The 13083-nt window shown below is 43.3% G+C and overlaps 1 protein-coding gene across 2 annotated transcripts in view; it reads left to right on the top strand.

Moving 5' to 3' along the window:
- The window catches only part of FURIN (furin, paired basic amino acid cleaving enzyme), a 303958-nt gene that overhangs the window by 239832 nt on the left and 51043 nt on the right, over positions 1 to 13083 (top strand). For both annotated transcript variants that reach the window (XM_073618514.1, XM_073618515.1), the window contains exons 8-9: positions 156 to 368; positions 8387 to 8487. In XM_073618514.1, coding sequence (XP_073474615.1) covers positions 156 to 368; positions 8387 to 8487 — 314 coding nt within the window. The remainder of the gene's footprint in view (positions 1 to 155; positions 369 to 8386; positions 8488 to 13083) is intronic.

Raw genomic sequence — 13083 nt, 5'->3', positions numbered from 1 at the left:
AAAACGCAGCATGCATTTTAGCAGCATTCATTGAAATGCAAACGCCAGTGTTTGTCAACAATGCCCATCTGCACATTCCCTTTAAACAGCCGTCTGAGAGTAAACTCATAAATGCGTTGCTTATGTCATCAGTTTGTGTTTTGTTCCTTGGACAGGGTCGTTATGGTCTTGGCTCTATATATGTTTGGGCCTCTGGGAATGGCGGAAGAGAACGTGACAGCTGCAACTGTGACGGATATACAAACAGCATCTACACACTGTCCATCAGCAGCACTACCCAGTATGGCAATGTACCATGGTACAGCGAGGCCTGTTCCTCCACACTGGCTACCACGTACAGCAGTGGGAATCAGAATGAAAGACAGATTGTAAGTATTGTCTCTGTACACTCTTTCCTCTCACCGCTAAACTCATAAGAAGGATCGCTTCCCTTGTATTGCCACTTTAGAGAATAACATTGCATTTGTGATTTAATATTGGGATGCAAGCTATAATCTTTTATATAGAGCAAGGAAAAGTTAGATTCCCCCTTCTGGCATATTTCACCTGACTTCCTAGCATGTAGAATATTTGGTACATACATTTAAAGAAGACTTCCAATTACCATAACAAGCACAGGACGCCACTCAACCCACCCAGCGTTTGTTAAGGTGTATAGCTTCAGCCAGCACTGCTCCAGCAGCCACACACAATCTGAGGTGTTTTGCGCACTCTCTAGGGCTTGGTCATGGAGGAGCTCTGACTAAGCCCCGATGGGGTGAAATGCATCAGGGCTGTTTGGCTGCTAGAGCAGTGTTGGCTGAGGCCATACACCTTAACAAGCACTGGGTCGGTTGAGCAGCGTCTTGCCTTCGTTATGCAGGCACTTCTGGATTGGTGATGTTGGACACTTGCTCCCATGCTTTGAGCACCAGTGGGGAGTTCCTATTTCTAGCTTTGATAGACACTGTAAGCTTTCCAAGGTCACTATGCATATACCATACCTGTGGGTATCTACCCATATCTTAAAGAAGAATTCCAGGTATGGATATTTTTACATATGCATTTACCTTACCTGTGGGATCCCGCTAGAAGATGGAAATCACTGTAGTAGACATCACTACTCCAGTGATCTCCACTAGCTTTGTGCTGAGTGGCTACCCTGCTGCATTGTGAACACAGGTCAATTGCTTGGCCTGGGTACCATTCAGAGGATGCTTTGCGTTTTCCCAAGCATTCTGGGCAGCCACTAAGCACGGGACCTGGAAGCTCATGGGGATCATTGGAGTAGTGATGTCTACAACAGTGATTTCCAGCTTCTAGAGCAGGGGTGTCAAACTCAGTTTCATTGTGGGCCGCATCAGCATTATGATTGTCCTCAAAAGGGCCGGTTGTATCTGTAAGATTAGATGTCCAGCGCATCCCCTCCCCTTACATTAGATGTCAAGGGCCACCCCACCATCAGAAGTTGAGTTCCCTACTCTTCCTAACATCACAGTGCACCCACTTTCCTTATGCTGCTGCTGGGAAGAAGCTGGATGCATTGCTTGACAGCAGAAAGTAGGGGTCTGGAGAAGGACCAGAGGAGGGCTGGAGCTCTCCTGCAGCTGAAGGAGAGGTGCGAGGGCCACATGAAATGGCCTGGAGGGCTGTATTCGGCCCGCAGGCCTTGTGTTTGACACCTGTGTTCTACAGGGATCCCACCAGTGGCATCAGGAGGGGGGCTGACGGGGATTGGAGCCCCGTGTGTGCCCCCAAAAAGCTCTGGGTCTCAAAATCCCTAAATGCATTATTAGCCCCGAGCCACGGCAACAGGGAACGATCTCCCGCCAGCGCTGCTGAGTGAAGTACAAAAAGTCCTGCCTCCGGGACCCGGCTCCTATGACTGACGTCACACTCGTCCATCATCCCACAGGTATGGTATATGCATATGTAAAAATATCCATACTTGGAATTCTTCTTTAAGATCTGTGTAGATATAATTTAGATAAACTACAAAGGCTTTTGGTAATCTTCCTTGGCACACAAAAGCAGTGATTAGAATGTGACCACCTGGGCTGTAATTATGTTGCATGAGCTCCGTTATTTGAATATATTTCATAACCTGTAGCTCTAGATTGCCGCACATTTGTTTATAATTCATCTGCTTTTTATTACAAGCAACATCTGTTGACTGCATACTAATATGATGCAAAGATTTTGTTCTATGGGCAATTAGTTGCATGCAAAGTAATATTGGTTCATTATGTTTTTAGTTTTGAAGGAGGGGTACGTTTTTGTTACTAATCCTATTGTAGCACATGTGATCCTGATGTAACCCTTTATATGTTGGGCTCTTTATTTAGTAACCTAGTAAATCAACAAAGAAAAATATGGCTCTCAGTTGGCTAAATGCAATAAAGCTTGATTGCTGTAGTATACGTATTTTCAAACGACTTTATCAAATAAAGATTACAGTGCTTAACAAGGCTTAACCTGCTGTGTTTCCACTATTGCTTTCCCTTTAAACTCTCCCCTACCTCATTTGTCACGTTAGTTTGAATCAGCAGCATTAGACTGGACTGCTTCCATCCTCTATCTGCCAGTTGGATGCCCGTGTTCCAAGCGTGTTCTTTTCTGTTTGCCTTGCGGTTCACAATGCATTCATAATGTTTCAACATACAGCCTGAACAAAGTGTATTTGTTTACTATGGCCCCAATCCAGTAGTTTTTGGATAAAGATATAGATGGTCAGTGTAGCCTCTTCACGTTTTTTTTTTTTTTTTTTAATCATTTGCTCTAACTTGATAACAGATTTCCAGAGCAGTAAGAGAAATTAGTACTGATGTGTGCGATGAATAGTTTTCATGCGTGTATTTTTATATTAACTTTTAAAATGGCAATTTTTAGATTTTTGGTAGATGGACTTTTTAAAGTGGTTGTAAATCCTTACATATACCCAGGCAAATGACCAGTCTTAGGTGATCCACGGAGGTGAAGCAAATCCTCCTACATGCACTATATTAGGGGTCTTCAAACTACGGCCCTCCAGTTGTTCAGGAACTACAATTCCCATCATGCCTAGTCATGTCTGTCAATGTCAGAGCTTTACAATGCCTCATGGGACGTGTAGTTCTGCAACAGCTGGAGGGCCGTATTTTGAGGATCCCTGCACTATATTGTCAAAAGTATTTGGACTCCAGCCTTTACACACACATGAACTTTAATGGCATCCCAGTCTTAGTCCGTAGGGTTCAATATTGAGTTGGCCCACCTTTTGCAGCTATAACAGCTTCAACTATTCTGGGAAGGCTGTCCACAAGGTTTAGGAGTGTGTCTATGGGAATGTTTGACCATTCTTCCAGAAGAGCATTGTGAGGTCAGGCACTAATGTTGGATGAGAAGGTCTGGCTTGCAGTCCCCGCTCTAATTCATCCCAAAGGTGTACTGTCGGGTTGAGGTCAGGACTCTGGGCAGGCCAGTCACGTTCCTCCACTCTAAACTCGCTCATCTGTGTCTTTATGGATCTTTTTTATACACTGGTGCGCAGTCATGTTGGAGCAGGAAGGGGCCATCCCCAAACTGTTCCCACAAAGTTGGGAGCATGAAAATGTCCAAAATGTTTTGGTAGGCTGACGCTTCACTAGAACTAAGGGGCCAGGCCCAACCCCTGAAAAACAACCCCACACCATAATCCTCCCTCCACCGAATGGTTTGGACCAGTGCCCAAAGCAAGGTCCATAAAGACATGGATGAGCGAGTTTGGGGTGGAGGAAATTGATTGGCCTGCACAGAGTCCTGACCTCAACCTGATAGAACACCTTTGGGATGAATTAGAGGGGAGACTGCGAGGCAGGCCTTCTCATCCAACATTAGGGCCTGACCTCACAATGCGCTTCTGGAAGAATGGTCAAACATTCTCATAGACACACTCCTAAACCTTGTGGACAGCCTTCCCACAAGAGTTGAAGCTGTTATAGCCTGCAAAGGGTGAGCCAACACAATATTTAACCCTATGGACGAAGACTGGGATGCCATTAAAGTTCATCTGTGTGTAAAGGCATGCGTCCCAATACTTTTGACAATATATTGTACGTTGTACATGTCTCTCTCCTCCACATCCATTTCAAAATTCACAAATAAAAGGCTATTTCTGAGCTCCAGAAGACAGGGGTCTGATGTCACACAATGCACAGCAAAAGGAAGGGAGCTGAGTGCAATCTAAGACTTGAGTGGAGGGAAAGGACACACCCCCTTCTACACAGTCTCATAGGGAAACATGCACAGCTGAGGCAGTCACCCACTGTGTGCTGGAGCGGGCAGGGCCATCTTCTGAGGTTCTGTGGTTTCAACATAGACTGTCAGAAGTCACTCGGTCATATAGCAGAGGAATGATAGAATAAGCAGAGCCACTTAAAGCAGAACTTCACACTAAAGCGGAAGTTTCACTCTTGTTTTTCTCCTCCCACTCTCCTCTATCACATTTGGATATTTTTTTGAGGGGGGGATGGGGGGTGGGTACCTAGTTTTGACAGGTACCCGCTCCATTGCCCAGGCAATCCAAGCGGAAGTTCTCTTCCTGTTGGTGGGCAGTTGTACATCAGCATTTGATGCCAAGGGTGAACTTTAGCCACAGTACACAAGAAAATCTGTTAATATTTTTGTAATAAAATACTTGAAAATGCAGATTTTTCTTGTCTTCCTAATGTATATTACCTGTATTTCTCGGCACTGGTTGAATAAAGAACAAATATGTTGAAAGTCAATCATTTCCATGTGTGTACTTAATTTTTTACAAGACTCTGTGGTTCTGGGTTGGGGATTCAGAATGTAGGCCTTTTGAATCAACTTGAGGGCCAGGCAACTAGCATTCAGAAGGAGAAGTCTATAATGACAGTCTCCATATTTCTGTCAATACAAATTTTCTGATTAACTTCACTATGTTTTATTTTTAGCACACTTGCTTTAAAGCGGATTTCCACTGTTTTTTTTTTTTTTTTTTTTTTTAAATCAGCAGCTACAAATACACTCACCTGTCTAGGGCGCCCGCGATGTCGGCACCCGAAGCCGATCTGTCCCTCAGCTGTCGGGTGCTCCCACCGCCATCCTCGGTAAGGGAATCCGGAAGTAAAGCTTTGCGGCTTCACTTCCTGGTTCCTACTGCGCATGCGCGACTTGCACTGCGCTATCCCACTGGTTCCTGCTGTTTTCTGGGACCCGTGTGTCTCCCAGAATACAGCGGGAGGGGGGGGGATGTGGCGTAGATACCCGCGGGTGACTCTGGTATCTATGCCCGGAAGTGGGAGCAAAATACCTGTATTAGACAGTTATCTACTCACCCATCTCCCCTGAAAGGTGCCAAATGTGACACCGGAGGGGGGGTAGGAACCGGAAAAGTGGAAGTTCCATTTTTGGGTGGAACTCCGCTTTAAGGTCCAATGTCTATAGTCAGGTGGGAATTTTATCATAAATATTTTTTTCTGTTCTTTAAAGTATACTCATTTCTCTAATGAAACAGGCAGATGTTTTACATGCTGTATTTCAGAAGATGCAGCATATAAGATGCATTTGATATTGTTGCGTCAGTTTATACCACAGTGCTGACACCTGGTCCAAATTAATGGTTCACGTGAATAGCGGAGTGCGTTGGTGATAAATCTACTATGTGGTCCCCTGCTGTTAATCTTCTGAGCTGTACACTTTATATCTTATGTGAACACAATTAAAGCCCAAATATACTTTTCAGTTTAAAGCGGCTGAATTAATTCCAGGTGTATCAAAACAAGATTTACAGTTTTTCTTGTTCAGCCAACCAGAGCCTGACTACAAAAGCCTGTCCCCTGCCAGCATTCAACAGAGAAGGACCCTTGCTTTCTTTGTTAAAGTGGATGTCTCTTTGCAGAGGTCTAACACACCACCCTAAGGCCAGCCATACATGGTTTGAATCTCAGCCGGTTCAACAGAAACCAGCCAAGATTCAAACCAACAATAGGCAGGCTGAATGTACAAGTTGATCGATTTAACTTGGGTACAACCAGCCTGCCAGATTCTCTTGTGATTATTGCTAGCAGCTGCTATAACCGCTAACGATACTCGCTGTCTTCCCCCTGCTGGGATGACTTCAAACTAGCCCCCCCCCCCGTGGTTGCAGAAAATAAATTTGCTCCGTGTATGGCCAGCCTAAGTCCCAGTTTTGGCTTTCCAGTCAGCAGGTTTACTGATTGGAGAGCTGTAGCTATGACCTGCGATGACTCAACAAGGTCAACACCAAGTCATTTATTCCTACTGGCCACAGCCAGACCCTGAACAATCTAATGGTCAGTGAGCTAGCCTATTTTGAGACCCCTGCTTTAAGGGTTTTGTAATGTGCACTCCAACAACAATGTGAAGAAAGGGACAGCGTACCCCAAATGGTTTCCAACTCCACAGCTTTAGTGTTGTGAAAAAAGTGTATGGCACCACTTATCAGGAATCTAGAACATTGAGCCTCACCAGCACATCATAAGCTCAAAATAGCGCTGACAATTTACGCAGCACTTTACATATATATTGTACATTCACATCGGTTCATACCCTCAAGGAGCTTACAATCTGAGGTCCCTAACTTACATTCATACATACACATACTAGGGCCAATTATCCTACCAGCATGTCCTTGGAGGGTGGGAGGAAACCTACGCCCACGGAGAAAACCCATGCAAGCACAGAGGGAACATGCAAACTCCAGGCAGGTATTGCAGCAATGCTTGGGATTCAAACAAATGACCCTGGCGCTGCCAGGCAGAAATGCTAAACACGTAGCCACTCTCCTGCCCAGTTTTGTCTTTCTCTCTCAACTCTACGTTGTAATATGTTGTTAGATTTATGTGGGATTTTATATTATTATTATTATTATTATTATATATATGTACACATACAGTACAAGATTGACCAGGCCAGATTTCAGTTGACAACGATTGAGTTGCCCGAGCCAACTCAATTACACATATCAAAGGGGACTTGTTGATCAAAGGGGAAGTGGACAAACAAGATTTACTCCACATTTTAAAGGGGACAGATAGTGACTCTGGGCTATGTTAATGTTAATATGCAAGAATGCAAATTAGGGCAGTTTATGACTGCAGCTGAATATAACCTTGCGTTCAGTCTATTCAATGTGTGTGTAATTATGAAGGCACAGGTCTAGGAAATATGGCATTCTGAAGGCTAGTATATTTACTAGCGTTGTCATATTTACTCTGTTGGATTTTGTCATCTGTTACAAGACTTTGTTCTGTGTTGGAAGTCAATAAAGTGCATCTCTCTGGAAGAATTGGGTTGCTGCAGAAGATTATAATAACTACTAATTTATTATCTACCCACAATACTATATCACAACATTGGTGCCGTGACCCGTTCTTTGAAGGATATATTGCTACACTCCATTGGTAAAATTTTCCTTCGTAATTTCCACTTATTTTCATGAGGCAGTATCAACGGTATTACACTTTTGCGGCTCAATTCCCCAATTATTCCTTTTTAATCGTGGAAAATCTCTCAAAGGAGTGTGATGCTATAATCTGGTCTCATTTTGGCTCAATGAAAATGTTTCAAATAGAAATCCAATTTACAATGTATTTTCTCTATAACTGGTTCACACCTCCTGCTGCTTAGTTCATTTTTCAAATATAGGAAATACTAGGGTTGATTTACTAAAGGCAAATTGACTGCGCACTTTGCAGTTGCTCCAGAGCTTATTAAATGAGCAGAGGCTCTGCTGACTTCCATCAGCCAATTATGTACAAGCAAAAAAGCATTTATTTTTTATTTTTCTTGCATGTGATTGGGTATTCTTTGCAAAGTGAAGCTTTATCTGATTTCCTAAGCTCTGGAGCAACTACCCTTGCAGAGCGAAACTACACTTTACAAAGTGCACAGTCTATTTGCCTTTAGTAAATCAACTCCACTGTGTCTTTGTGCATATACACTTGTTTAGGAGGCTCACTGACACGAATAGTAAAAGCACAAAAAATTTGTATTACCTCATGTGCAGAATAGGAAATCCTGGTCTGCTTATTCTTTTTGCACGCTGAATGTGTGTGTGTTACTGCAGGGATTTGAAAGGACCTTTTAAATAGAAGTTTTTTGTCGAGTTTGTCTTAAGTGTCACTATAATTGACCTACATCATATGCCTACTGCTGTAGGTCACCATGGCATTTTACCTTGAAGCATCTTCGTAGCTGAAGAGCAGCAAAATAATTCAATCTGTTTGCAATAATTCTTCAGCAAATGTATAAACTCAAAAGCAGACTTGAAAAGTCAATGTAAAAATGCTGTCATGACTTTTTGTCACAGTCTGCGTCTAGCCTGCTGTTGGTAACGTGCCAGCTTCCTGTTGGGAGTATTAGGGCTGTGTGTTCTGATCAGGCTGTTTTCCTCTTCCATCAGGTAACAACAGATCTTAGACAGAAATGTACAGACACTCACACAGGAACATCAGCATCTGCTCCATTGGCTGCTGGAATTATTGCGCTGGCTTTGGAAGCAAAGTATGTATTTTATGTTTTACACATTTATGGTAAACATTGTGACCTAGACTGATGGTGAATGCATACAGATGTAAATAGTCTGGATAAAATCTGTATATGATGGGCGAAAGGTCTGCATGAAATCTGAATATGATGGGTGAAAGGTCTGCATGAAATCTGAATATGATGGAAGGTCTGCATGAAATCTGAATACGAAGGGTGAAAGGTCTGCATGAAATCTGAATACGATGGGTGAAAGGTCTGCATGAAATCTGAATACGATGGGTGAAAGGTCTGCATGAAATCTGATAGCTAAAATTAAGGCTGGACATAGATGGGTCGTTTTTTTTTCTGATCAGCCAGTGGGTTGATCGAAAAAAACAAACCGATTCCTCCATCCACCCAATCTTTCCTGCTGTACTATTATATTCTGACTACAGGGACTTCTCCACTGTCTGAATACACTGATCAGCACATTGTAGGCTTCTGTTGAACAGAGATGGCCATACATGTATCGAAATTTGGCCTTCCCTTGCCGATCCAGCCAAATTTCAAACTATCTATACGGCCAGCTTTTTTTTTTTTTTTTTTTGTAAGTTTTTTTGAAATTTTTTTTATTGAATTGAAAAGTTAAGGTATACATACAAAGCCTATTGGGCATACCCAGTCTTAAGAACGCAGAAAAACAAAAAGCACACAAAACGTAAAGGTTGGCAACCAAAGTCAAAGTGACCATACTCAATTCTTCTGGTAGGCACCAAGCAAGTAGGATTCAGGAAAACAAGTTCCCACAGTACAATGAAATAACCTATGTCAAATACTGGGAAGCAGATCAACGTTAATCGTGGGGGGCATTGGCACGACCGAATTCCTGGGCTCTGTCCAGATGTCCCATACCTTACAGAATTTGTGGGGGCATCTTCTAGATTCATATGTGAATTTATACAATGGCACTATTTTATTACCAAACAGACTTCCAGAAGTCTAAAGTAGGGACCTGTAGGAATTTTCATTTAAGGAGTATAGCCTCGCGAGCATACAATACCAGGCTCATAAAAATTCTCATGGCCCTGGAGGTAGCCAGCAAATGAACTAGATTATGGCCAGCTTTAACTTTATTAGATTAGACAGAAGAGTTAAAGTGAAAATAGATTAGGCTGTATATCAGGTTGGGTTCTGCTTTAAAAGAGAAGTGTGCTTAACAACAAAGATCATATATCCTTTTCTTCTGGTTAGGCATAGTAATAAGAAAACTTGCCATTTGAAGTTCATCTACAGTGCAAACGCATAAGTCGTATTATACCACTAATTCCTTCACTAAAGGGATCTATCATGAATGTTGGATTGGCTTTTCTGCATCCATACAGGAAAGGGGGGGGAGGGGGAAGAATCTTCATGACAGAGACTCAGTCCATCCATCCATGATCTCCCATGTCACCTATCTGGAGCGAGCAGGCTATGAGACTAGCAGAAACATTGTGTGGATTTGGGTCTATGTTCCCTGCATCAACACATATCAATGTTCTCTAGCCTTTCAAGCAGATTTGATTTTGTTATTTGCCATTTTAGAGTGGTCTACACGGCCAGATAGCAATCAATGCAGCAGATTAAAATGTCACAGGAGATTACTGGGCATGTGGGACTTTTCCAGAAGCCATTTACAAGGGCTTCAGCGCATCGGATGCCTATAGTGGATATAAGGAAGCTAGTACTGAGAAAAATCTATGCACTGATCTCTTTCAGACTTTCCTTTTCAAAATTGCTAGTTACCTAGCTGTCAAGCTGATGCAACAGCTTCAGTACTTTGGTCAATATCCCGAAACAAGTATACAGGTCAAGAGTTCTGATTACAATCATTTAGTAGGGGCTCCCCAAAACTGGAAATCTGTTTTTAAGTGTTCTTCCATGTTAAAAAGGTTGAGAAAGGCTGCTCTTGAATATAATGGTCTTACAAAAATTTAAACAATTATTTACCATATACTGTACTGTATAAGCAAATATTTTATATCCCCAGGTGATAAAGAGCATATTTTGCCTTCATAAACTCAAAATACAAGGCAATTTTTGAGGAAACTGCACACATTTCGGGAAGCTTTACTTGAGCAGTGAAGTGCTTTGGCTGCTTTCTCTCCTGTATCCGAACAATGCCTCAGTAACAATATTTTTATACCAAATACAGTGCATCGAAAAAGTACTCAAGCCCCTAAAAATGTCCACATTTTGTCATGTTTTTTCAGCAGGGACAGGGAAGCTGGTCAGAGTTGATAGGATGATGGATGGAGCCAAATACAGGGCAATCTTAGAAGAAAACCTGTCAAGAGTCTGCAAAAGACTTGAGACTTGGGTATAAGTTCACCTCCGAGCAGGACAGGGACCCTAAACATACATCCAGAGCTACAATGGAATGGTTTAGATCAAAGCATATTCGTGTGTTAGAATCGCCCAGTCAAAGTCCGTACCTAAATCCATTCCTGAATCCAAATGAGAATCTGTGGCAAGACTGGAAAATTGCTATACAGACGCTCTCCATCCAATCTGACAGAGCTTGAGCTATTTTGCAAAGAAGAATGGGCAAAAATGTCACTCTTTAGATGTGCAAAGCTGGTAGAGACCTCCCCAAAAAGACTTGCAACTGCAGCGAAAGGTGGTTCTACAAAGTATTGACTAAATACATTCCACAATTTTCCAATATTTATTGGTAAAAAAATGTTATAGTTTTCCTTCCACTTCACAAATATGTGCCACTTTGTGTTGGTCTATCACATAAAATACATTAAAATACATTTACGTTTTTGTTTGCAACATGACAAAATTTGGAAAATTTTAAGGGGTATGACTGCTTTCTTTCTCGTACATCACGGGACACAGAGCCTCAGTAATTACTGATGGGTTATATAGGGTATCACTAGGTGATTGGACACTGGTCACACCCTAAACAGGAAGTTCAACCCCCTATATAATCCCTCCCCTTGCAGGGATACCTCAGTTTTTACGCCAATGTCTTAGGTTGTTTGGAGAAGACTTGGATAATTATATCCAAAGGATCTCTAGTGGGGAAAAGCACTCTTACCTGTTAAGAAAAAGAGCAAGCGTCCCTCTTTCAAACGGACTCTTTCCCCAGTGCCAGGGGCATCAGCCTCCAGGCAGTCACGACGGCCTCCTCCGTCTGGGTCAAGAAACAAGAGTCAACCCCAGGGACAAAAGAAGTTCTGGGGGAAGAAGTCTACTAGACAAGACACTAAGGCCTCTTTATGAAGGGGCGCCCCCGCTCGCTCCAGTGGGGGGAAGACTGCTACAGTTTTCAAAGCTCTGGCAGGAGGACTTCCAGGACAGATGGGTAATCTCCAGGGTAACCTTAGGTTACAAACTGGAGTTCCAAGATTTCCCTCTCCTCGTTTCCTCAGATCAAAGGTCCCCAGAGATCCAGAGAAAAAGCAGTCGCTCCTTCTAGCGTTAGAACGGCTTTTGTCACAAGAGGTCATTATGGTGGTTCCCACGAAGGACCAAGGATTGGGCTTCTATTCCAACCTTTTATGGTCCAAAAGCCAGATGGGGGTGTCAGACCCATTCTGGATCTAAGGGATCTGAATCGATTCCTAAGGATTCGGTCCTTTCGCAGGGAATCAATTCGGACAGTAGTCTCCATCCTGCAGGGAGGAGAATTTCTGGCATCGATGGACATCAGAGATGCATATCTGCAGGTGCCCATTTTTCCTGCTTATCAAAAGTTCTTGCGCTTCGAGATAGAAGGGCACCATTTCCAGTTTGTGGCTCTGCCTTTCGGACTAGCCACTGCACCTCGAGTGTTTACAAAAATCTTGGCTCCTCCTCGGGCCAGATTAAGGGCTCAAGGTATAACTGCCATAGCATACCTAGACGACCTGCTCTTGATAGACCGGTCGGTAGCCTGTTTGAACAGAAACTTGAGGACCACAGTCAAGTATCTGGAACACCTAGGTTGGAGCCTCAACCTAGAAAGATCTTTCCTAAAACCAGTAAGAAGACTGGAGTATTTGGGTCTGATCATAGATACAAGCCAGGAAGAAGGTATTTTTACCTCAGGCAAAGATCACTGCCTTAAGGGAGCTGATTCTGGTAGTCAGGACCAAGAAGGGTTCTTCTGTCCGCCTTTGTATGAGGCTGCTGGGAAAGATGGTAGCTTCGTTCGAAGCAGTTCCCTATGCTCAGTTTCATTCAGGACTGTTGCAACACAGTATCCTGTCAGCCTGGAACAAGAGGGTTCAGGCATTAGATTTTCCGATGCACCTGTCTCATGCAGTGCGTCAGAGCCTCAATTGGTGGTTAATACCCAAAAGCTTGCAGAAAGGGAAATCCTTTCTACCGGTCACCTGGACGGTGGTAACAACGGATGCCAGTCTATCGGGCTGGGGAGCAGTTCTGGAACAGTCTGCGGTCCAAGGGGTATGGTCCAAAACCGAGAGGACTCTACCCATCAACATTCTGGAGATCCGTGCGGCATATCTAGCCCTAAAGGCCTGGACTCTCAGGCTACAGGGTTGCCCAGTCAGGATCCAGTCCGACAATGCCACAGCAGTGGCTTATATCAATCATCAGGGAGGCACCAGGAGCCGAGCTGCTCAAAGAGAGGTGAACCAG

Source organism: Aquarana catesbeiana, linkage group LG03 (assembly GCF_042186555.1).
Source record: "Aquarana catesbeiana isolate 2022-GZ linkage group LG03, ASM4218655v1, whole genome shotgun sequence".
In the NCBI taxonomy this organism is placed as follows: Eukaryota; Metazoa; Chordata; class Amphibia; order Anura; family Ranidae; genus Aquarana; species Aquarana catesbeiana.
This window is presented reverse-complemented; position numbering and strand designations above follow the sequence as displayed.